Source organism: Echeneis naucrates, chromosome 18, assembly GCF_900963305.1.
Source record: "Echeneis naucrates chromosome 18, fEcheNa1.1, whole genome shotgun sequence".
Lineage (NCBI taxonomy): Eukaryota > Metazoa > Chordata > Actinopteri > Carangiformes > Echeneidae > Echeneis > Echeneis naucrates.
Window position 1 is genome coordinate 3,648,092 of NC_042528.1, and position 25,082 is coordinate 3,673,173.

The 25,082-nt window shown below is 40.2% G+C and overlaps 1 protein-coding gene across 1 annotated transcript in view; it reads right to left on the bottom strand.

Annotated features, from left to right (window-relative positions):
* Positions 1–6,093: 6,093 nt before the first annotated feature.
* Positions 6,094–25,082, bottom strand: part of poln (polymerase (DNA directed) nu) — a 33,729-nt gene continuing 14,740 nt past the window's right edge. Inside the window, exons 14-23 of the mRNA XM_029526932.1 lie at positions 24,600–24,657; positions 22,473–22,550; positions 17,417–17,528; positions 15,334–15,416; positions 11,460–11,591; positions 7,555–7,665; positions 7,286–7,364; positions 6,832–6,899; positions 6,683–6,744; positions 6,094–6,186 (exon numbers count right to left, since the gene is read on the bottom strand). Coding sequence (XP_029382792.1) covers positions 6,094–6,186; positions 6,683–6,744; positions 6,832–6,899; positions 7,286–7,364; positions 7,555–7,665; positions 11,460–11,591; positions 15,334–15,416; positions 17,417–17,528; positions 22,473–22,550; positions 24,600–24,657 — 876 coding nt within the window. The remainder of the gene's footprint in view (positions 6,187–6,682; positions 6,745–6,831; positions 6,900–7,285; positions 7,365–7,554; positions 7,666–11,459; positions 11,592–15,333; positions 15,417–17,416; positions 17,529–22,472; positions 22,551–24,599; positions 24,658–25,082) is intronic.

Sequence of the window (25,082 nt, forward strand, 5' to 3'; positions counted from 1 at the left end):
GTACTTCAAAACTTCATGCTCAGATAAGCAGGAAGTAGCAGGACACAACAGCCACGTTATTTTCTGGCTTGCCCACAAACATAAAAATATCTATTTCACCTAAAATAAAACATTTGAAGATGTACAGGTCTCACTATTGAAACAGAAAAACTCAGACTAATTTGGACTAAATAATTACTGCTACCAACGGGTTTAGGTCGTTACTGTATGGCTCATTCAGCTCATTATACGACTTGGGTGAGGTCTAAAGGTTGAGTGTGAGAGGTGGTCTTTGCTGAAGTGGATTGTACAATAAACTGTAGACTGGATCTCATTGAAGAATGTGAAGTCTGTCAATTCTGAGCCATTTCTGCTGCTGCCAATCTCAGTTATTTGCCTGATGAAATTCAAAATACTCCATGTCTTCTGGGAGAAAATCTTATCCATATTGGTACATTGTTTGAGAAAAGGTCACCAAGGCCTTATGCACTGGAATCAGACAGGTTTCCAACAGCTGTGGACTGCTTGGCTTAAGTTAGTTAAAGGGTGATTTTGAACTGTAAAGATGAAGTGCACTGACTATAATGCATTTTTGTCCGTTTTGTACTTCATGTGAATGCTATGTTCCCACCCTTTGAAGTCCTCTTATTTAAAACTGCTTTGCATACTTCAAGTTAGAATGTAGTAAAAAAAAAAGCAAACAAACAAAAAAAAAAAACAACAAAAAAACAAAAACTGTATGCAGCTTTTAGAAGGGTGTAAATTTAGTTATGACCAATTCCTCTGAATTGTTCTGCTGATGTACAATCCAAAAAACAATCTCACGCTTCTTATGTTTGGTTTTCTGTGATTTGTTTGAATGCCAGTGTGCTTTCCTATTGGTTGAGGTTTGAGAAGGTATGCTGCATAAAGGCCTCTCCAGCTGGAGGAGGCTCTTTTAATTTAGAGTGCTTTACAACCCAAAAATGATCATCTGATGCTCTCTCTCTGAAGGCAGGCACAGAGGCACAAACTGAGGCTACCGAAGCTTCAACTTACGCAGTTTTTTTAAACCCTAAGACATGGAAGCCACATTCAGTTCTGGATGATAAAAAAAATACAATAAAAATAAAATAAAATAAACAAAATCTAAAAAAAAATAAAATAATAAAATAAATCAGTATTTGTCAGGATCAATATTTCAGTCCGTTTCTCTTCTGGTGAAGGAGCATAGAATTCAAAACTGCACAAATGTACAGATCCTGTGGGTGTGTTGTACTACTCTGATGGTGTGTGCCCATGCTCAACAGCCTGGGGGAAGAACACTCACAGGCATGAATGTAAACTGCCAACATTTAAGGTCTTAGAAATGTTTATGTTCTGAATCCTTTCTGGTTGCTTTTTTACTTTATGAATGAAAAGAACAGTGGAAAAAAGGGGGGAAAGTAGCTATGGTTCTTTCAACAAGTGATTAAACCACTACATTAGATGTTAGACATTTTGTGTGATTGTAAATAGCCGTATTGCTACTATTGCTAATGTATTATTTCCTGCAATCTGTCAACTTTGCTGGTTTTAACCAATCCTGGTGGAGTTCATTTTTGTCTCAGAAGATGGCTGTCGCCTGGAATGTTCCACCTAAGGAGGAGGGCGAGGGGTGAGGGAGGAATGTACCAGTAATGAGGGGGAGGGTGTGGTGGGGCTGCGGGTGAGAATCTGCAGCATCAGAGCTCCACAGCATGGACTCCCTCTCTCTCTCTACCTCTGGTGAGGATTTTGCTCAACTGTGGCAAATATGGAAGGACTCACTTTGGACTGAGGCCACAGGTGCCAAGAACACATAAGCACTTGTAGCACAATTGTGTCTTGTTTTGCTATTTCAGTACAGGTAGTTTGGATTTTTATTTTATTTTATTTTTTTGATATTTCCTTCTCCTGTATTTTTGACTGTATGTATCTTGAGCATATATACAAGACATGATACCATAATATATAATTCATTCTATGACCCGTGGCGATTTTTTTGGAGATGGAAATTTGCCAAAGGTGACAGTAATTGCTGCATTTTTATTCCTGATTTGGTTATATTTAATTCAACACAACCCTAAACGTATTTGGTATTATTTGGAAATATCCTGCCCAGGTGCCATCTAATCAAGCAATAAACAAAGAAACAGGCAAACCCACAAAATAATGACATAGTCGTGTACAAGGATTTTATTAAAAACATGAAATGCTGCATTGATGTTATTTCCCTTATACTGTACCTATTAGTGGCAGTGATTCCGTCACAGTGTTGGCATTACAACATTACTGATCATTATATTGAAGCCTGAAGGAGTGTTTGATTGTAAAATGTTTCTGTTTTTTGTATTTTTCTTTACAAAGACGTGTCAAAGAGTTGTTTTTTTTTTCTTTTTACTCACAAGATGAAGTACACAGGTGTACCTCTGCATATTTGTACAGATGTCAATAGGAAATAGAGGAAACGACAAGAGGGGGATAATGGACACTGAAGAATGAGTAGATCAAGCAGACAGGAAAGAAAAAGATGGCGTAGCTGCACTCTGAAAGTGCTCTCTGCTTAACTGAGCTTTGGTTGAATCACAAAGACTTCAGATTAACTTGTGCAACTGACACATGCACTGCAATTTCACCACCACTCTGTCAGTATGAAAATAATCAATTAAAAACATGCTGCAGCTGCCAGAATCACAACACTCAAACATGTTGACTTTTCTTACAAGTGAGATTCAAAGTCTTTTTTTTGAATCTGTAAGTTAGAAACTGTAAAGATGTAAAGTATATATTACTGTAAATAGCATCTGGGGGTCATTTTTACTCCTTTTGTAACAGAAACTGGATTTAAAATATATTTTAAATATATTTACAGCACTAATAAAGAGATTCTACAGTAGTGCAGGTGTCTTAATCTGTACTACCTCACAAAAATCCCACTGACAAATGGCAGCCACCTTCAGGGTCTACAGTGCACGCCATCTTAGCCCCGGTGTCTGTGTCCCACACTGATGGATTCAGACACAGCCCTCCTTGTCCCGCCTGTCTGCTTGAACTCTCAAGTCACCAGAGAGAGCTTTCAACACACTGCAAAGGCAGCAGTGAGCATATAGCGGTCACAGCGGTGGATATCAGCGGCTCTGGACTGGGTTATCTGGCTATAGCGAGCTGCTGCAATGCAAGGAGCTGTCTCTGCCCTAGAGCCCTGTCATGGCTGTTGTCTGTTGCTAGGAAACCAACCCGCACAAAGCACAGCAGGGGATTGATATGCAGCCACACTGTGGGGAGGCAGGCAGGTCAACCAGCCGGCCATGATCGAGGAATGGAAGGAGGGATTGATGGATAGATAGATGAGATGGATGGACTTAGGGGGGAAGGGTGCTAAATTGTGAACTGAAGGAACTTTGTAATTGGGGGTGGGGGACTTGTAAAGGAAGGAGGGGTGCTTTGGTGGGGGTGAGGAATTTGAGGAAAAGAGGCCCTTCGGCATGTAAAGTGGAGCAATGAGTAAACAGTGTCTGAGGCCCACTGAGCTGGAGAGGTTACAGGAAGGAATCAGGATGGAAAAGAGGAAAAAATTATTGAGCAATGGTCCAAGATTCTCATGCACAGTTTTGAGGAGAATATATTTTGAGGTGATTCCCAGAGAGCAGGTCAGAGAAAGGCCATTTCATAGTGTAAGTGGCGGTTCAACCAGTCTGCCCCAGCCTCAGTGAGACTGCAGTGACAACTTGGTTTTTATTGGGGTCCATTAGTTTTCAGTTCCCTTTCTGCCATTCCTTTGGAAGACTGCTGTATTACCACACTGGGATTACTATTATTATTGTGATTATTAACGCTTTCTTTTATACTGACAACAACTGGAACACTGTATAGATGTAAAGATGGGATTTCTTGCATTATGATGATGATGATTGAGACATGGATGTACATATACTGTATCAATTAAAAATGATGATGCATTAAGCTTTTATATGTTGCAACCAAGAACTGATTTTTTTTTTTGACTGACACAGAAGGCAAATAACACACACAGGATAATCTGACTGCAATATTAGATGTGACAAATGTCAGTTATCACAGCCATGGCATGTATGGCAGAGTCTACTTACACATTGCATGGTCACCATGGCAGCTAGGGGAAACTCATGCTGTTGCCCTTGACAACCAGTCTTCAGAGGGACCATCAGGCCTCGGCTCCTGTAAATGGTCCAGGTCATTAAAACGATAGTATTCATCAGTGAAATGAACATACTCATATCCTTAAAATTATATTAAGATCCAAGAAATATAGTGACAGTTATTTTTTTTCCTGCTTTAGTAATTATATTTTCATTTGTTAAAAAAGAAGAGTGAAAACGCCTGCTTCTAGCCCATGTTCGCTGCTGAAATAAACTTAAATAAAAATGGGTAGTGCTTATTCAGTATGATGTTGCATTGTGTGCATTGGCTAAACCCATTTTAAATTGATAATAAAATCTTTATTAGTGTTTGTTTTACCTTAATACGTACTATGAACACTAAAACTCCAAAAGTGCAGAGTGCTCTCTAGAATTTGCACATACCGGTCTCACACTCCCCTCTCAAAGGGGAGAAGGCCTTGAACCCGTCAACCGCTGAACAATGAGATAATAGAGGAGCAGATTTCCATAACACTGTCCTCTGCTGTGGCTCTGAACTGCTCATACTGACCTGGAGAGAAAAGCTTCACTCACATCAGCACACCCAGGGCCACTGAAAGGAAGAGTGAACTACAGGAATGTGAATACATGACAGGACAGAGCTGCAGGTAGATCTGCAGGTTATCTTACATGTCACCTTTATAACCAACTTAAAAAGGACAACTCCCACAATTAGTGGCCAACATGAGGTGACATTTCATACAGGAAATAGGGGTTAGGCTTTGTCTGAAATGGATCCTAATTGGAAGGACTTAAAAAGGGACAAAAATATTCTTTTCTCCACACAAGAAAACTCAGTCAGTATGCCTAGAAGTTGGCTATTGTGTGAGCATATTCATGGTGCCTGTGTGGAATAATAAAAGAGAAAAGAGCCAAAAAAAAAAAAAAGTGTGTTTCTGAACTGTGCGTTTATGTTTGTGTACAAGCATTTGTGGAATGCGCGAGTGTGACTGAGGCATGAAACAAGACAAAGGGGAAAGTGGGATAGAGCCAAGTGAATGGATGAAAGACAAGCTGGAGAGAGAGAGCTGCTGGATGCTCACAGCTGAGCAAAATTAGATCATCTCCTTTGAACCAGGTGAACACAGTGCTCATGATTTTATAGCATTAAAATAATCCTTTAAAATACAATCAACTAATTTTTGTACCTTTGAATTTCTCCCCTAAATCAATCCACATTTTACTTAAAATACAAGGTTATTATTCTGCAGAATAAATTCAATTGTTCTGCACCAGTGATAAGAGTATCATTGCTAAAAATTAATAAAAAGGAAATTAGCTAACATAAATTTTTATTCAATTAATTCCGAATTAACGCCTTTTAAAGAAAGACATGATATGAAAAAGAAGCCAAGAGGTAAGAGGTTGTTGGTTTCAAGTGGGAAAGTAACAGAATAAATTTAAGTTTTATTCAACACAAAGGAGAAACACAAAAACCCGCAACCAAAAAACAAAGCGACAAAATGAACGGAAAGTATTCTCTACAACAGTTTCAAAACAGCTCAACTGCTATTTCTTGAAAATTATTCTACCAACCAATTTTAAAAAGCAACAAGCAATATTAAGCACTGTGTAAACGTGTCGCTGCATCATGGTAACGAGGCAGAGAAAACACATTGGTCCTAACAAGAGTGTAAAAACAGGACGAGAGGAGGAGGACAAGGAATCTTTTTTTCCAGGATGAAGAGAGAGAAAAGAGAACTGGCGCAATCCAGTCTGTGGTTCCTGCTGTTGCCCCAGGATACGGATGGAGTGAAAGCGTGAACTGGGAGCTGGAAGGAGCTGCAGCTGCCTGGTTTCCATAGCGATGTGGATGCAGGACAAGTGAAGGGAGAGGCAGAGAGGCAGACGGTAAGAGGGAGAAGTGTAACAGGAAACTAAGAGAAAGATATGAACATACCTAGACGGAGAGATGGGAGAAAATGTTTGGGGGGATTTAACAAGAAGCACAGGGAGACGCTGGACAGACGTGAAGCTCAGACATGGACCCCCAGGACTTGCCACTGGAGAGTGCCACCTTCAGGGGAACCTGGGAAAACACACGCACATACACAGAGAGGAGAGCAAATATATCTCAGGATGCTGGCCTACACGTGTAGATGTAATTTACTGTGACCTACATTCATTTTCATCACTTACCAAACCAAATAAATGACCAGCCTCCAGACAGATGGCCATTTCAATACAAATGTTCTTATTTTTAGAGGCATAATATTCAGCAGCAGTAGGTGTTCACGTAGGAAATAAATGTATTTTTCATAGTAATCATCACTAAGGCTAATAACTAAAGTTTTATCTGTAAAGCCTACAGATAGACCTAGATGTGTATTTCTGGGGCCTTGGTCATGCTCTTTATCTCTGTCAATTCTATCCAACTGACACTGTGTATTCCACCATTAGTCTGGCTGTCAAGGTAACAAAAACAAACCTTGGACTGTGTGTTCATGACTGAACAAAGGTAAAGACTGTACAGTGCAATATGACAATTGGCACAGCGATAAAATTGATTGATCACAGTCGCTCACCTTGAGATGGACACCCAGATGGTCCATATGTTGTAGGGACTCCATTGTGCTCTTCACCAAAGCTGCACACAAAAGTAAATCCACCAACATTGCTATTCAAATGTTATGGTGATATCAGTTACCAGTCATAACAATATAAGGCTCATTACCTGCAAAGCGATCCACCTGAGAGTCCTCCACTTCATACAGGAGCTCATCGTGGAGCTGCGCTATGAGTCTGCAGTTACAAACACATTCACAATAATACACTACCACTACAGCAACTAATGTTACACACAGCTCATACCAGGTACTTCCATCATCAAGCTCAAACCCTGCTCCTACTCTGCCCTCCTAACATACCCATCTAAATCTGGTATATTTGGTTTCTGGCTCCATGGGTGTTTACTCTGGCTAAACATCCCAACTCTGTAAATTTAGTTGGCTGGTAAACCAGTGACTGCTTCCTCTGTGTTTTCACATGAGAAACTCAGTCAGCTCCTCTCTATGAAGAGAGTGCCTTGCTATGTTTTTCCAGTGTGGAGTCAAAAAGATGCATAGTGTAAAGAGCTAGTGTGTATTTTGCAGTGTTGTATAGCAGCGTTCTGTAGCATCATCTTGTACCTGGCGGACAGCGACGGGGTGGAGGAGACAATGTGGAAGATTCTGATCATGGCCATTTTACAGAGATCAGCAGCAGAACCTGTAGAACCACAGTGGGCAGATAAAAGTGATGACTGTTACTCTGCAAGTTATGGGATAACATGTCTTTAATGTAAATATATTAATTACAAGCAGCTCTTTCTCCATCTAAAAGCTGCAGGTCTTTGAATACTGGAAGTAAATGATGATGAATTAGGATTCAGGTCATACAGACACAACATTCTTTCTACCTTGGACCATAAAGTTGACAGCTTGTCTCTCAGCCTGCATGCGGACACTCCAGTCTGGAGAGTTGATGTTTGGGAGTGTTCGTCGGCGGCCCATGATGGATAGCACATAACCTAAAGAAAAGCAAAAATGAAATATATTTTAAATGTTTGATGCATGATGAGTTTTTGCATTTTATTGTGAGTTAAATAAATTACAAAAAAGAATAGAAGTCAAACAACTTACAACACCACATTTTTCTTGTACTAAAATTTAGTGATGAAGTTACTTGGTAATAAATCTGATTGGGATTCAGATTGGAATCCCGCTTGAGCCATAGCAGCTGATGGAAACCTTTTCAGTGACGTGAATCATCCATAACTGCACACTGAGCAGAGCAACAGTTGCAGCGTATAATTTTTGAGACAGCATTATAAGTAATTATCGTAACAGCAGGGTTATAATGACACAGGAAACACAGGAATACACCTGCTCTCATAAAAGTATGCAACATTCCCTCATGCGTGCACACAAATTCACACAAACCACGGCATCCACAATACACACACAGAAAACCAAAGAAACACACTCTACATTCCCAGTACAGTGACACATTGGAAGGCAACATAACTTGCAGTCACGTGATGTGCGCTTAAACGCACCCATTATCATATGCAGGTATGCAACACATGCATAGACACGTGCACGCTCACACACACACACACACACACACACACACACACATACACACTCACACACAGTGGGACCAGTACATTCCACCAGCTAGGCAACAATAGAGAGGGCTTTACAGCTAAATCCCTCTAATATCCCTAACTATGGGCAAAGCCAACAAGGGCATGAAACCTGAAAGACCCTCTTCCCACAACGCGCACCCACAAACACATACAATTACATACACAAGCATAAATACATGGGAAATGAGCGCATGCCAACAGTAGCAAACACAAAAACTTTCTACTCACTGTGAATTGACCCATGACACATGAGTGTGACCTCTTCCCTAGGAATGTGACCTTTGGTCTGGGGGCCAATGACAGCGGAGCGCAGTGTACTTTGGGTCAGTAAAAACACATCACACAAATGTTTCCATTTATGGACAGGTGTGATTGTGAATCATCCTGGAATGTGTGCGCTTTCAAGTCAGTGACACAGAAGGACACAAGCTTTCAAGTTCAACCACTTTTCATGGTCACTGGTTTGGAGAAAGCGCTTTCACATTTGATGGGCAGCAGCATGAGAAGCTAGAATAGTTCGACACTATAATGACATGGTCATACTGTTTTAACTCAATGATTTGATACGAGATTAATTAGAAACCAACAAATCATGTAATTTAATGTACTAAAAAATGTTTTTCTTAATGAACTTCTTACTATGTGGTCTTATGACACAACAATACTCCCTGCCAGTTAGTTATGTGCCTACATGAAATGAATGAAAGGGTTTGTTGGAGGACTAAACCACAGTGACACAGTTATAATGAAGTTCTTTTCATAATAGTCACTATTTGATGAATTTGAAGATTTGAAGGTTTTAAATATTTCTGTGTAACAGTAAAAAGAAAAAAAAGTTTATCACTCTAGATAAAATGTCATAACTTTCTATGTAGTTTGTCACATATTATGCTGACAGTGGAAAGATATTTTTATTAGTATTTTGATATAGATTTTGACTGCATGATCTAGTTTAATTGAAATTGGTAAAGAAACCTTATAAAAGGCTTGTTTCCTGTATCATGTCACCATTTTGATTGAAGCTGTTTAGAAATTTGTGAATTAAATCTTGTACTTGTGGTCATGAACCAAAATTCATCACTGAACATAAGAACAGCAGCAGCTAACCCTCTCAAAGCTTTCTTTTGTTAATTGATAACAATCCCTTCTCTGTGGTTTGCAGTTGAAATATCATGATGCATGCGTGCATGAACAGTTTGACAGTGCATCAGAGCCAGAATGTGTTTATGAATGTTAGCACAGCAAGATGTTTACATATCCGTGCAGATCAGGACTCCCCCTGAGTCTGTCGTGAGCTTCAGAAGACTTGGCAGGTGTTTCATCGCTGTGATTCCAAACGATTTCTTTTTTCTTTTTTTTTTTTGTCATCTCAGGCAGTTTTTACAAGAAAATCTATGGCATTTATGATGATATGAGAAACAACAGGCTCTCCCAGAGAGGTGCCTCTATCTCATTTCAATACTACAGACAGTGAGTGTTAAACCATTCAGAAAAGCACAGCCATGGCAGCTATAGCCAAAAAGTACATAATAATAAAAAAAAGTACTCATGTTTTTCTGCCTTCTGCCCTTTCCTCTAAGATTTACTTCTTTCAAAACTCACATTGTGACATTGACCTCACCTTCCCATTTTCCTTTCCAATACATTTACAACAAATTATCAGTATCTGAGCCTGCACTGCTCACTTTATCTCAGCTTGACCTGCCAGCATCCATCACATCTGAACAAAATATGGCTTCACCAGACAGCAATCACCTATAAAGTGAGTGCCGAGTGGACAAGGAGATGCAGCAGTAATGAATTTCTGCTCCTGGAGTTGCAGCACAGCAGCTTAAACACCAGCGACAGTGGGATAGTGTGTTACGGTACGTCTCCCCCAGCAGACTGTTCTATTGATCTGTTGAACTTCTGCGATGGGATGAGAAAAGGAGCAACAAAAAGAAAATAGAAGTATAGAGAGGAAAATGCAAAGAGGAAGAGAGAAAAGAAACAAAGAAAGAGTGTGACCGACGGACTGAGGGACAGAGAGTGTGGGCGAGCGGGGCAGATAAATCCTAGCACTGTCTCTGATGGGAGCATCACCATGGTGATGAGCTGAATTAAAGCCGACCATTTGGTGCATCATCATCACTCCTTCCCCTGAGAATGAAGAGGATTCCACTGTGATCTGTGTGCAGCATTTTTGGGAGAAAGGGTCCATTATGCTGCTTCGATTAGGAGGCTGACACCGGAGAAAAGGGAAGTGGGTGTGTGATCGGTGATAGAGCACCTGTCTGTGTGTAACAGTTGAACAGGGTTTATGGCCAAAGTGTCCGCCAACCGATATCTACTGCCTTGACCTAATTCATGATGCTTACTTCCACATTAGGTTATTTGTCAACAAAAACATGAAAAAGAACATTTTCCATGTAACTGAAATTGACAAATTGACACAGTTGACCCTTTCTCACTGATTTCTGTTAATGTGATTAGGTTGTAATTGGTTTACAGTGTAATCCATCAGTGTTTCTGTAAGCAGGGGAATTTAGTGGGATTAGATTACAGCCCAGAGGCCGAGGCTGAACCCAAACACACAGTAGGCCTCAGTGTTGAAGGATGTGTTTGGGTGCATTTTGATTGCATCTGTCTGACACTGAGCTTGTATATTATGTGCAGTGAGGGTTAAAGTGCAGACTTTACACTATTTTGTGTGAGCGTGTTCAAGTCTCAGGTGTGCTGTGTTAGCAGTTCAGTCAGAATATAAATAAAGTGTCCCATCTGAACCATCTGCCCCTTCCCACAGCACACCGCAGCAACAACCCACCTTGTCCCTCTCAAGTATTGACCCATTGCAGTTTGTCTCATTCCTGCCAATGCAAGCACATCGTGCAAGTGTGGGTGTATGTGTGCATGTATAAGAAATTTAAATGACATTGGGTATGTCAAAAGTACAGCACCTTTTCCCGCACGCACACACACAAACAGAGTTTAGTGGGGGGGACAGTTTGCTGACTTACATCTACTTGTAATTCGTTACATTAACCCCTAATTTCCTTTGCATCTGACCTAAACCCTAACTTCAAATCTGATATATAAATACTTTGTATATGACATATTTTATCCAGTTTGTATTCAATCACGTTGAGATAATTATTCATCTGTGAGACAGAGCAGGAATATGAATATACACAGACCTTGTTTGTGGCATAACTGGATAGTCCTCTGGATGAAGGCTGGGACTTCTCGATAAGTCTGGAGAAATCTGTCCTGAAACTGGCCGGCCTGGTCAGCACTCACCCCCAAGATCCCTGACAGACGTTCGCGACCTTCAGAGAACAACATATAACACGTTCTGCGCAAGTTGCAACAGAAACGCAAATTTTTTTCCTAAAGAATAAACAAATAACATCCAAATGAGTTCATGTAGCTGGTTGGTAGATTTTGTTCCCTTACTGCTAGAGCTAACTTTGTATTTACCATACAGATATGATAGTTGCATGAGTCCTCTGAGCTAACTCTGGACTAAAACAAGAATAATTATCTAATCAGCATTCTGTAATGATTTGTGTCATGAATGACCTTAATACACAAGACCTTGAGTAAAAACCCCTAAATCACGGCTGGCTGGGGAGCTGTAAGGATGTAGAGGGGGAAGAGAAGGAAGTTGAAGAGAACAGAGCAAACAGAGGACAGACTGGACCAGAGGCTAAGACCAGTAAAGGAAAAAGAGGAAGTGTCAAGTGAAGGATGAGAGATCGAAAAGGACAAGATAAAAGCTGGGTGGGCAAAGATGAGGGCGGAACTGCGGGGGGGGGGGGTGAGTACATACAGGACATTGTATTTGCATGTATATGCGTTCCTAGGAGGTGAGCGCTGAGGGGTGTGTGTTGATGTCTGGTTGGTGATGAGTAATGTCATGCCAAACTGCCTGAGGTGGAAGGAGGGTTAGAAAGAGGGCAGTCGTTTCTGCCAATTCAAAACAACATCCACACAACAGACAGACACAGACAGACACACACACACAACACTTCTTAGAAGTTTGACCTTCACTGTGCAGAATCATATATGATCAGACTTTGACACTAGTGTGTTTTCACAGGACATTCATCTGCTCTTCACTTAAAACTCAGTTTAATAGAAGTACATACAAGCAGGAGTGAAATTGCCACTAATTTGAAAGCTAATTCAAGTCTAATCTACGGTCCAAAGTGCTATATTAAATCCCCACCGCACTGCAGATGGACTTTCTGGGAAGCAGCAGGTTGTTAAACTTTTGAAATGATAAATATTTATCCTGATTCACTTGAGGGAGAAGGAGTGTCTCAGTTAAATTGGAGGCCACTGAATTTGATATGAATCGATTGTATGTAATGAGGGCAGAGGAGACAGAGGATGCAACAACATCGATAAGCACGTTCCTGTGTGTGTCTAGCACCACATTCCTGCTGAATGAGGTCAGCTCAGAGAGTGGCCTTTAACCTCGGTTACTGGTACCCACCCTTGAGCTCTTTTGTTCCTGCAGTTTACCCTCTCGTCTCGTCTTTTCCACCCTCCTTCTTTGGCCCGTGTCTGCTCTGCCTCCTGCCCCGACCAGTTACATTACTCTATACTTCGAAAGCAAAAAGGCTGCTTACATAGCTACTTTTAATACTTTCTGAAAGGCCACAAAGTCCTCAGCGTGCATTGAAAGAATTTCTTAATCTGATATAAATTTTCAACCTATCCAATCCCTCTTTATTTTAAGTCTGCACACTACACCTACCTCTCACCTTCATCATCATTGACCTTCTTATTTGTAGACCTATTTATATAACATATCATTGGAGAGTCAATAGTGCTGCTCAGCCCCTCCTCCTTGGCCTGATTATTGTCTTGCCTGGAGAAAGCTTCCTTTTAGTATTCAGTATCCATGGTAACGCATCCTTCCACGAAGAGCTGTCTGTCTATGCTGATCAGGAGCTCCTTCAATTCCTCTCATTTCCCTCCCTCTCTCTGCCCCACCCGCTCTTTACTCTTCCCCTTTCCCCTACATTAGTCTCTCCTCCACCACCTTTATGCCTTCAAGCCATATTCTCTACAACTTCCCTACTATTCCAAGTATTAGTTTCTATCCCCTTCTGCATACTTTCTCTGCATTTTGAGGCACTGACCTTTTTCTCTCTGTCCCTGCATGTATCCAATGCCCCCTACATATCCCAAATGTTGAAATTTATTAAGATTCATGCAGCTGAATTGTTCATCTGTGGATGTGTGTGTGTGCGTGCGAGCAACTGTGTTTGTTTTCTCCTGCCAAAGTAGAAATGCTACAAATAATGATCAGCAGTAGTTTGAAAACATTTTCTTCTCCTGAATGTACTGTGAAAGAATTAGCCTCTGTCCAGTTGTCAACATGCACATTCTGATGTAAACCATGTGCTTTGGGGTAATTGCTGATTGGTTAATTAAATCGAACACATTTTCTGGATTTGTGGTGATGATGTCATCTGAGGGAACAGTAAACCCTGTTTGAGTGACAAAAGAGCACAGACGCCAGATTCTGTTTAGCACTAAAATTAACAACATACACTAAGATGTGCAGTTTATCACACTACAAAATACAATGAAAGGTTTATTTTACTCTTCAGTGTGTGTGTTTTTCAAATATTGTCCACCCCTAGTGTAAGCACAAGGTGTACAGGCCATGAATCGATTACTGATCATTCACTTTTGTGTCTATGAAACCACCTCCAAGTAAATCAAGCACGAACAAGTCCTATAAAGCCACATGAGCAGGACCGTGCAGGTAGTAAATCTAATCTTACCTGTACTTAACTGGTGAAACAAAACGGGAACTTTACTGGGATTTACTCTGGGCCCAGATTCTGTTTCATGGAAGTCTACACCCTACAATTGACCTTTGACCTCTCTGCCCTGCCCTACAATGTTTTCATCAATATATTTGTCATTCCATCTGGGCACATGGCGCCTTGCCCTGTCCTTTACTTTGTGTTCAACTATATTAGATGTCTGTCTGAGCCAGTCAGAAACACAAACGCCTCAGTAACAAAATACTCTGAAATATCTTGTGTTAAGTGGGATTCTTTTTCAAGAAGGTTATCATTTTAAAGCACTCACATTTTTTTCATGCATCATGGTGATATTATATTAATCTTTTCAACAAACTGCCATTAGAAGCTATGCAGACATTGATTGATTCCATTTTGCACAGACATCATGCTGTTGATCTCAAACCTGTTATTCTTCCACACACTTCCAGGAATTTGAAAGTTAGCAATTCATTATAAACTCATTACGTGACAATCCAGTAATTAATCAAACCTGGTCATTTTAGTGTCTGTTGTGGTGTGTTGTGTTAACTTAAAAGGAGAAAACTGTAACAACATAGCTTTTAAAGTGGCAGGAAAAATGTGGTAAAAAGTGCAGACTGCCTGTTAATCCATCCTCATTCACACAGATGAAAGCACAAACGCACGTGTAAATAAAATATATACACACAAAACATTTACTTACAACATAACTTAAATACTTGTTTGTAAAATGTCCAATTCACTGCAATTCCTCTGTCACATGTCCACTCACACAGAAAGACACACAAGCACACAAATGTTTGTTTAGTCTCCCTTGACACTGACTGTGTCGCTGTTCATGCGGACATGTATAGTATGGGTGAATTACAAATAGATCATAAGTAGCACAGAGAAGTCTCTTCATGGGTCACAAGGGTGTACATTACATCCATATTCCTCTTCCATATCTGTCCACTGTGTGTGGTGATTCCCATAACATGAACAAAATCAGAAGCAATCACGTCATCACGCCACTCTTTTATCCCACAGTTATCTTTGCCGCTAACAGTTGCCCTTTTCACACAACAAATCGCTCATAACTCTGCAGCAAACGCTAAATTAATCCTGAACCCATTGTTCTGTCGCTTGGAAAACAACACAGGTAAACTGTCAAGCTGGTCGGTGTTGTCTGATGAATAGCTATATTTTCATGACTTTCGGTCAGTTATTATCAACCTCGCTCTGTGAGAACATGTTTGTGAATCTGAGTGTTTATACTTACCTGCCCCATACACAACAGAATAGACAACACGCTTGGCATGTTCCCGATCCTCAGGGCTCACCTCTTCATCACTCATCCCCTTCCTGAGTGACAGAGAAACACCTTCAGTGTATTTTATACATTAAAACAACAATATACATAAAGAGTAAAAGTGTTCATGTTCATAGACAAGACTGATGGTAATTTTGAAAGATTGATGAGGTGATGGAGAAAACTAAGCAGGAATAATGTGGAACAGAAGAGAAATGAAGGACAGATAAGAGGTCAAGGAAAAAAGAAAGTCAGAAATGGAAAATTAAAGAAGACATTGCCGGTAGAAAAATAAAACAACAAAAATGATGTGAAATATGGAGGTTAAAAGGACATGAAGTAGAAGGAGACAGAAGGACTAAAGGAGAGAGAGGGGGGATAGACCCAGACAGTTATGTAATGTGACTTGTAGACAGCCGTAGTACTGGGACTCAGACAGGGTGGGATGATATGTCTGCAAAGTGGCATTTCTGGAGGGCTGATGTAGAGCTGCCCCAGCTGATTAGTGTTGAGAGTGTGTTCCCCACAAACACACACACACACAAAAAACCATAAAATCACTCGTATGTCCGTTGAGCTTCAACACTCCATTGTTTAATTATGTCAGATGTCATGATGCCTGTAGCCTCAGCATGAGGTATGATACTGAAAATGCTCACTGCTCTCTCTCACATACAAAGACATATGTCTCTGCTTGGGTAACTTTTAACCTCCAATGGATGACCCATAGGTGATTATTGCTTACTGTTGTGCGTAATCCAGGCTGGATTTTCACTGCCCCCTGCTGGGTAGGCATTAATGCTCTGCTATTTCACCTCATCGGTACAAATCACATTTTGGATATTAAAAAAAAAGTTCCTGTTCCTTTGTTGAAAATCTTACAGAGCATCTTAGGGTTTGCCTCAGGAGTTTTAAGGAAAGCAAAGAATCTAAGCATTCAAAGAAATGAGGAATCAGTTCAGTAGCAGAAGTGTTCGGACTGAGAACCAACCTCACTACATTTTTCCAATACTGATCTAACTTTCCTTTGATGAAGAAGTTTGGTAAAAATTTTAGCTTAAATCACAATAAAGAAGGGCAAGCTGACATCGTGGGTGAGGGAATGCTGAGTTGCTGTGGAGGAGGAAAGGAAACATTGTGAAAGAGGCGAGAAAAAAATAATTAAGGGACCAGTGTGTTGGAATTAGTGGCATCTAGCTGTGGAATTTTAGATTGCAACCAACTAAATACCCCTCCCCATATCAGAACATCCCGTGGCCTGCTGGTAAGATAAAAAGGTCCTGACCCAGCGTTTGGTTTGCCCATACATGGACAGACTTAGCAGGCTTTTTGGAAGGAAACATACTCCCTATGAAGATATGAAGGACTCAAGGTAAGCCAACGGAAACATGATTCTTAGTTTCAGGAGCTTTTACACTAATGAAAACATGATTGTGAATATTATTTCCAACTTATGTCAACGGAACGCCCCATTTCCTACACATCGGTCCTTTAAAATATGAATGAGTGCTATAAAGGAGGAGGCAAAGGAAATAAGAAACGAGGAACAATAGCAATTGACACACACTTGAAAGTAAAAGCAAAGAAACAACAAACTACATAACTATAAAAGACAGAGAAACAAGAGAGTAAGGGGAAGAAATCAGTCATTTGTTTGAAGGGGAAACATTGTGAAGGCTCAGTGCTGCTGTTATTCTGGTCTTTGTGACCAGGTAATCTATTTAACTGGTTGTCCTCTGACACCCACCTGACTGAGATAGATGACACGAGTAGCACACATACACAGAGACCTGAGCACATACAAAATACTTCAAAAGCACGACAATGTAATCACCAGGGCGCCAAACCCAGGGGTGTCCTGCACATGAAAAAGGGAGCGCGAAGGAGGCAGTTGGCATGGTTGTCATGGCAACAAGGTTATTAGCGTTTGAAGTGAAAGAGCTGGCAGTCTGGAGACAGAGCAAGAGAGACTCTGTGGAGCATCAGCACTGGCATTTGCAAGGATATCAGGGGAGAACCTGAGAGAGCGTATCTGTGTGTGTCTGTCTCTTACCACTTAGAGGCCAGCATAGTAAAGACATCAGCCTGGGGGTTAGTAAAGATGCGGAGCAGCTCAGGGTCAGAGGAGAGATGTGCCAACAGACGCAGCTCCACCTGGCAAAAATCTGACACCCAATCCCAATCATTACATCATAGACCCGATCTGTGGATCCACACGTTTGACTTAAACACTTATAGTTTTCATTGAAAAGAATGCCTTTGGTACATTTTGGTTAAGAGGCTTATTTCCTTTCTTGCCAATAATTAGATAAAAGGCCGACACCTCTGTCATGTGCATGATGAATGAGTAGCTAAAGAATATAGTTAATTATTTAGGAAGTTAATGTGCATGGCCATGAAACAAGCTGACACTTTGTCCCCCATAAAAACACAATCTGTCATTTTAAGTATTTTATATTATAAAGTGTTGATTATTTGCTTTAATAGGAGATGGGTTAAGGTATCCTAGCTCTCCCCTCCTATTTTAATGGTAAGCTATGATAACCAGTTGAAAGGGTGTTGTTTCAACTCTATCATCTGTCAACAACCAAATTTGGTGTTAAACCATTTAATCTAAAATCAAAATCCTCGAAACAAACTGTAAGTCCATGTATCAGAATTAAGATATACAGTAGCAAAAGGTTGTATAACATCATATCGAGAGTTTCCAATTTTATGCAAATATTGAATATTTAAATCAGTTTGAGGAAATTATAATCCTAACCCCATAAAGAAGTGAGCCTTTAAATATTCAACCAATCTTAGAACAATTAATCTGAGTCATTTGGAGTAGTGAGGGTGTTATTTGTGCTGTTGCAACTACAATTTTGTGGAACTATGTTCCTCACCCCGCCATTTTCACCTCATCTCCCAGAATAATCTACAGCAGTAGCTGTCAAATGCTAAATCATACATAGAGGTGAGGACACCGGCAGCAAAGAGCGACAGCAGAACGGGAACGAGGAAAAATTGGTGTCACCCACGTTTTCCCTTGTATTGCTGTTTGGGACGGTAGAAAATTGCATCGTGAAAGAAACTTTATCTGCCACCACCCAAGAAAAGCATGATGATCTCAAGTAGTGTTTTAGAAATTGGAACAATTTTACGAAATCAAACTCTTGTGCTAAAGCTAAAGAAAAATATGATAATTTTCCTCTGTGGACAAAAGCTATGTACAGCTGCTACAAAGTCACACTAAGAGGCTCATATTTTGTGCAGCAGTTTCAATGACAATCCAGTTCAACATTCCTCCATATGAGAAACATGGTGTCAACAAAAGTCACATGACTTTGGGTGTTCTGATGGCCCGAGGTCTGTGTGAATCTAAATGTTTCACCTACTGGATCAGCCTCAGGTCATTTTAGGTGTATGTTTCATCAAAATGATGAGTGTATTTGTTCTGATTTCACATCATCCCAATCCCAGGCAGCGTTGCAGTCAAGCAGTTTGAGCTTGCACTGGTCTCCACTGTACACATTAGATTGTGTATTAATGCAACACATCATATATATGGGTTACATTTTTAACAATCCGCTGCCTGTCAGAAAAGCAGCGTATTCATTTTTGTCAACTATTTTAAACTAAAATGAATGCACCTTTTATGACAGTATTAAAATAGCAGAGCACAGGAACGAGTGATCGCAAGACTGTCTCTGGACAATAAAGTTGCAGCACAAACAAATAAAATCCTGAGAGACAAAATCATCTCAGAAATGTGCCCATGTCAGCCAAGAGATGACCGCAGCCTGCAAAAGAGACACTCAGGGACTCAGAAACATAGAGGGTAGACAGAAACTGTCTTACCTAACTCAACACTGTAACATTCATGCATTTACAGATGCACACAGACAGTCGTAAACACAAAAATGGAGAGACATCCATGCATTTCTTTGTGGCAGGTGACAGTGTGTTAGGTTGACATATCCTGGACGGACACATCTGCTGCTCTTGTTAGCTTAGAGGACCTGAACTCTATTAACAAATACACATAGGCAAAGACAAGCACACATCTACATTCACACCCACAACTACAGTAGATTCCATTACTGCCATTTCACCCAGACACAGGCGTCAAAATCAAATTAGACAGCACTAAATGAAGGGAAGACAGAGTCAGGATGAAGCAACCAGCTGTAACAGGTTTCTGCTGCCGTGGGAAGGGAAAAAAAGAGGGAGGATGGGAGTGTGAGAGGAGGGATTTCATGCATTGATGCATCCAAAATTGTTATTGTCAGATTTATCACTATGGAGATAATACTGACAATTTATTGCGATTCAGTTTTTTGTTATATTGTTCATCCCTGGAATGAAAATGGGGAAAGTCGGGATTCTTCAGACACATTGCAAGTTAAATCAAACACTTTTGACTGTTTAACCCAGGTCAGACAGAGACTGCAGAGGAACAAGATAAAAAAAAAAAGGGGACAAAGAAAAACCTCAGAGGTGTGGATGGGTGACGGTGAGGTGAGAGATGGGGGAAGAGGGACGACTGGCTTGGCTGTGATGAAGTGAAGAAGGGAGTTTCTAAAGATATCCTCCCATAAATGTTTTATGAGCCTGATCACATTTCCTCCAAGCATAGCTGGCAGCCTTGGAAACATATTGCTGACCAAGATCTGTGTGTGTGTGTGAGTGAGTAGGAGAGAGAGAGAGAGGGAGGGAGAAAAGGCAGCATTTGAAAGGGAGCGTTTTTCTTCATGTTTCACATATAAGTCAGATACCATATAGAAAGTAAAAGAAAACAGTGGGAAAGGCTTGTGTGTATGTGATGAATGTATGCATTTGATCTGGTCTGACACGACCTGCATCTATGATAAAGAGTCCTTGAATCATTGTATTGAGCCATACTGAAATAAACCCAATTTACAGTAACCTCTCAATTGACTGAGCCTCAAATTAGAGCAGTTGAAAACCAGATCCAGTGAGACTGAGTAGTTTTTACACTATTAATTAACTTGATATTCACAAATGATTTCTACTACAGATTGGACTCTCTAAGATCCACTTACTCTTACAATGTACGTTTCTTCTTGCATTTTTCTATTTTAAGTAAAAAGAACTACTTTTCTACTTTTAATCTCTCTACAACATTAATGTTTGATGTAGAGGACTACATTGCTTCAGATGGCAGATATTAAAAACAATAAATAAGTATTACGTCTTGCAGTTCCTTGGACAGTGTACTAAGATATTGACGGGATGAACCATGTCTCATACATTTTTAATGCCACCGCCCACAGTACCCAGAGGCCTCAGTGATGCTTTGCAGTGCAGAGTAGAGCATGAAGGTTATAGATAAAAGCTTTAGAGCTCAACTGAAACCTGCACATTGAGAGTATGAAAATGTCCCTTGTGGGTTGTGGTTGGTCTAAAGAAGCTTCCAAGAAGAATGAATCATAAAGACATGTAATGACATGGGACCATTTTCTCCATTGTAGGTTGAACTGGATTGGTAAAGACAAAGCCAAAAGAGGAGGAAATATATCCCAGATGTTCTTTATATTTTATATCTAAAATCTATAATCCTGTTTAAGGGCCAAATCATTGAAAAGCTAAACAGAGAATCTTTCTTGGCCAATATATGACCAAAAACCTTGCTACTCAAGAGCCATCAATACAGAAGCAACACTTTGTACAAACTTTGTACAAGGGCTCCAAGAGAAATAAAACTGAAAAGCTGAACTAAAACTAATTGAACCGCATGGTTTTTTCTTTCTTTAAAAAAAAATAAAATAAAAAACAGGACTCACAGACTTCATCTGGGAATTAAGGCTGCCTTTGTTCTCATTTTGGCAAGCCTCATCCTTTCCTCTCCACTCCAGCCCCCACACACCAGCAGCATCTCCCAAATGAAAATATTTGAGTTGACAGTTAAAAATACAAACAAACAGAGAGACACATCAGGCACACACAGGTTGCTTGAGGACAGAAATTGTGCTGTTTCTAAATTTCCCACCTAAAACAAAGTAAAAATAATAATAAGTAAATATTTTATATTATCACTGATAAAACAGACTTGATAGTCATGATGTGGATTCTGCTGAATCGAAACACAACTACATCACATGCCCAAGACCAAATCTGTATCCTGCCCACACTCACACACCCACAAACACACAAAATGCTTTCACAGACAGCAAACTAACATCCTGATACATAATACATTTTGACATGACACTTACTTGAACTTTTTCTAATGATGAAAGAGTGATCGTGGTTAAAACACACAAACACATACAAACAAACAAAGAGCAGTTCTTCTAGGTTGGAAGGACATCGGAAGATATGATAGGGTGAGGGCTCCCTAGGAGGGGTTGTTTCCATAGCAACCATGTATCCTAGTAAGTGTGTGTGTGTGCATGTGCTGCATGGCCTGCATGTGTTTGTGAATTGCTGCCATGTGGTGTGTATTGCTGGGATTTTCACTCTTATCCTGCTGTCCTCCTGCTAACCCGGATTTACCCGTCTGGTTTTGTAAGTGCGCGACACACTGTCACATCCAACAGACACCCGAACTGACAGTGTTCCAGCTCTGCCCCCACTTCCCACACAGCATGGCCCAGCGTTTCAAACCGAGGTAACCTCACAAAGCCAGCTGAGGTCACGGGAGCATAATGGTTAGACCAATTAGAGATACAACTAGAGGAATTTTATACAGAACTGCTGTTCAAATATTCTATTTTTATATGAACTGCTACCAACACATGCTCACACACTTATTCCACGAGACTGAACCATAAAAGCAGAACTAATGTTGCTGTAACTACAGAGCAGAAACTTTTCAGCTCCCTTAGGTTTAGCTATTGGCAAGATCAACAGTGAATGCAATGACATGCCTGAGCAGCTGCTGAATCAAGAGTGAAAATTAATTTATGTCTAAACAAGCAAGTGATTAAAGTCTACTCGTCTAGTCTTTACTTGTCACAATGCACAATTGTCTATTGTTACATGCAATCACTTGATAACTTCTTAAACTTTAAGAAGTGGACATTATTCAAAAAATAACTCAAATGTATATTTTTAAATAGGCCCTGTTGCCTTTAAAATTCAATTATAAATCATTATCCTACCTGCAGCAAGGAAGGTCCAGCCCTTCTGAGGGATGAACATGGCTCGTGGGTGAACAGTCACCACCTCTTCCTCCTTTCCTGTGGGACCAAACACACATCCCTGAGGATGATATGGGCCAACACAACAAAAAATAAACTGCAAATAGGCAATTCAATTTAAAACCACTTGTTTAAAATAGTCAGCATCTCAGCAGTTAACATGTGGATTTCTTTCCCAGCACATTAATAAACTAATTGGCTAAGCGGACACAGTTGATTTATTTCTACTGAACTGTTGGTGTGTTTGTGTGTCTGACAGAGAATAACAGAGAGACAGAGACAAGTTCAGACAGTGAGCAGTGGGGACTTAATGAAGCAATAAAGAGAGTTAATGCTGACATCTGACCTAATGAGTAGTTAAGTTATGAAGCTGTGACACTTCATTTGAGGTCCAATCCAAATCCAATATGGATCAGGCTATCTTTGCACTCTGCAATGATGGGGTCCATAACAATTAACATCACCTATGTCAGCAGGGTGAAAATACTGCTTCAGAAGTTCACACACATACAGAGTGTTTGAAATCAGTTGTGATTAAGGCTGCAAACTCTCCTCTGAAGGCACAAGAGGATAAGAGATATGGGTTTGACAGTGACAGAGATGCTGTTAGAGGGAAAGAAGGGATGATATGATGCAGCAGGGACTGAAGAGGATTTGATGACAAGGGGCTTTGGGAATTGGGTAAGTGAAGAGCAGAGGTGCTGACTTTAGCACCTATGATTCACTGAAACAGACAAAGAGGGCCAAAGAAAGATAGAAACGGTGAGAGAGCGAGGACAGAAATAGAGCTATGAAGCTGGGTGTTGTCCCACCAGCTAGAAGTGACAGCTGAGTCACTGTGGATTGGCAATCTGAAATGACGGATGGATTTGTTTTGATGTTATACTCATTTACAAATGGATAAATGTGGGATGTTTGGGATACAAATTCTTTGCCAGGCTAATCCAGCACCAAGGTAATAACTGCCGCTGCAGATAACAGATGACTTCTAAAAACCACAACCAGTCATCCTTAATTTGGAGCCGACTGTTTATCACAAGCTGTCTGGGTGATGACACAAAAACATGACATCTGCGTTGGATGGGCCGAGAGTTTGGTAGAACATCAAATTCAACTGAGATTAAAATGCAGTCAGGGATTTATCTTGGTCCAGCTGAGACAATTTGGCCAGAAGACTTCCCTTACATACAGTACGAGTCCTGGCAACCAATGATGGAGTTGACAGAAAAATGTACTGTGCACAGCTGGGGAATTTACAATTTATCAAGCAAAATATGAACTTTTACAAATAATATCCTTTAAAATACAATCTAATTAGAACCGCTCTTTTAAAAGAGTGAAACTAAGACAGCATGTTAGCTAAATACTGCCATGCATTGTATTTCTGTTCTAATATAATGCTGTGGAACTCTCAAGCAGCTGAACATATGAACTGAAGGGCCTGTTTTCCCAAAAGTCTTGATTTGGCAGTTGTCATTTGATTACTGTGTGCAGCAACAGCAAGACAAGGTAATTATCTTTTACCGGGGGAGAAAGTTACAGCACAGAGTTCATCTGAGAGGGTACACTTACTTGACAATCCAGTACAACTTTTAAAGTTTGAAAGAAGGGCTTGATACCTTGTGCATACAAATTCTCTCAATGGTCTCAATCATGGGACTATTGCAATTATCAAGCATAAGCTAAAACCAGGGGAACAGAGAAACAACATCCAGGTCGTTTTAAAATTCAATGTCACATTTTATCTCTTTTAATCCAGCTTTCACAGTCATTTTCATTTCTAAACATTTTTAGATGACAAAGAAAAAATTGAAAAAATACACATCTGTTCTTTTGATTTTGTATAAATTGTAAATAAATCATCCTAAAAATCAACTATATTCACTGCCACCAAGAGCCGTATTCAATCAAGTTACACATGAGAGGCCACAGTATCAAGTAGACCAACACAAATACAAATGGGAGACTTATTAGTGACTGTCTCATTGCTGCTGGAGATTTTTCATCATCCCCATAAACCCTCTTTAATGGTTCCCCTGTCAATACCTCTTCCTATCACAAACATTTATAATGTGTGTGTGTGTTTACCTTGGATGAACTGCTTCTTGGTGATTTGAAGTGGTTGTCTTGGCAGGGCCTGGAAGTTCTAGTTTTGGAGAGGACACATTTTTTAAATCTGTATGAGTGAACTACATCTTTGTACAGTGTGTAGTTTGGCATAGTTGTGCAGACAAATTACCCCTGACTGTAAAAACTGTAATCCAGTTCTACACGGATGAGAAAGGTAAGATGCATATATCTACAGCTGCTCCCAGCATGCTCCTCTGAGGCTGTAATGGACAGATGGGAGGTGTGGAGGTGACCTTCAATTGAATATAGATTTGTGAGTTAAAAAAGAACAATGTCATTCTGCTCCATCAAAACAGGCTTTTGGGAGTACCGACAAACACTTGTAATCTATCATATTAAAGTCCTTTTGATACTCTTTGATTTAAAGAGACACTCAGTACTTTTTATAACCTTCTCACAAAATTGAGCCGTTTGCAACAAGCCGGTAAAAAAAAAAACAAA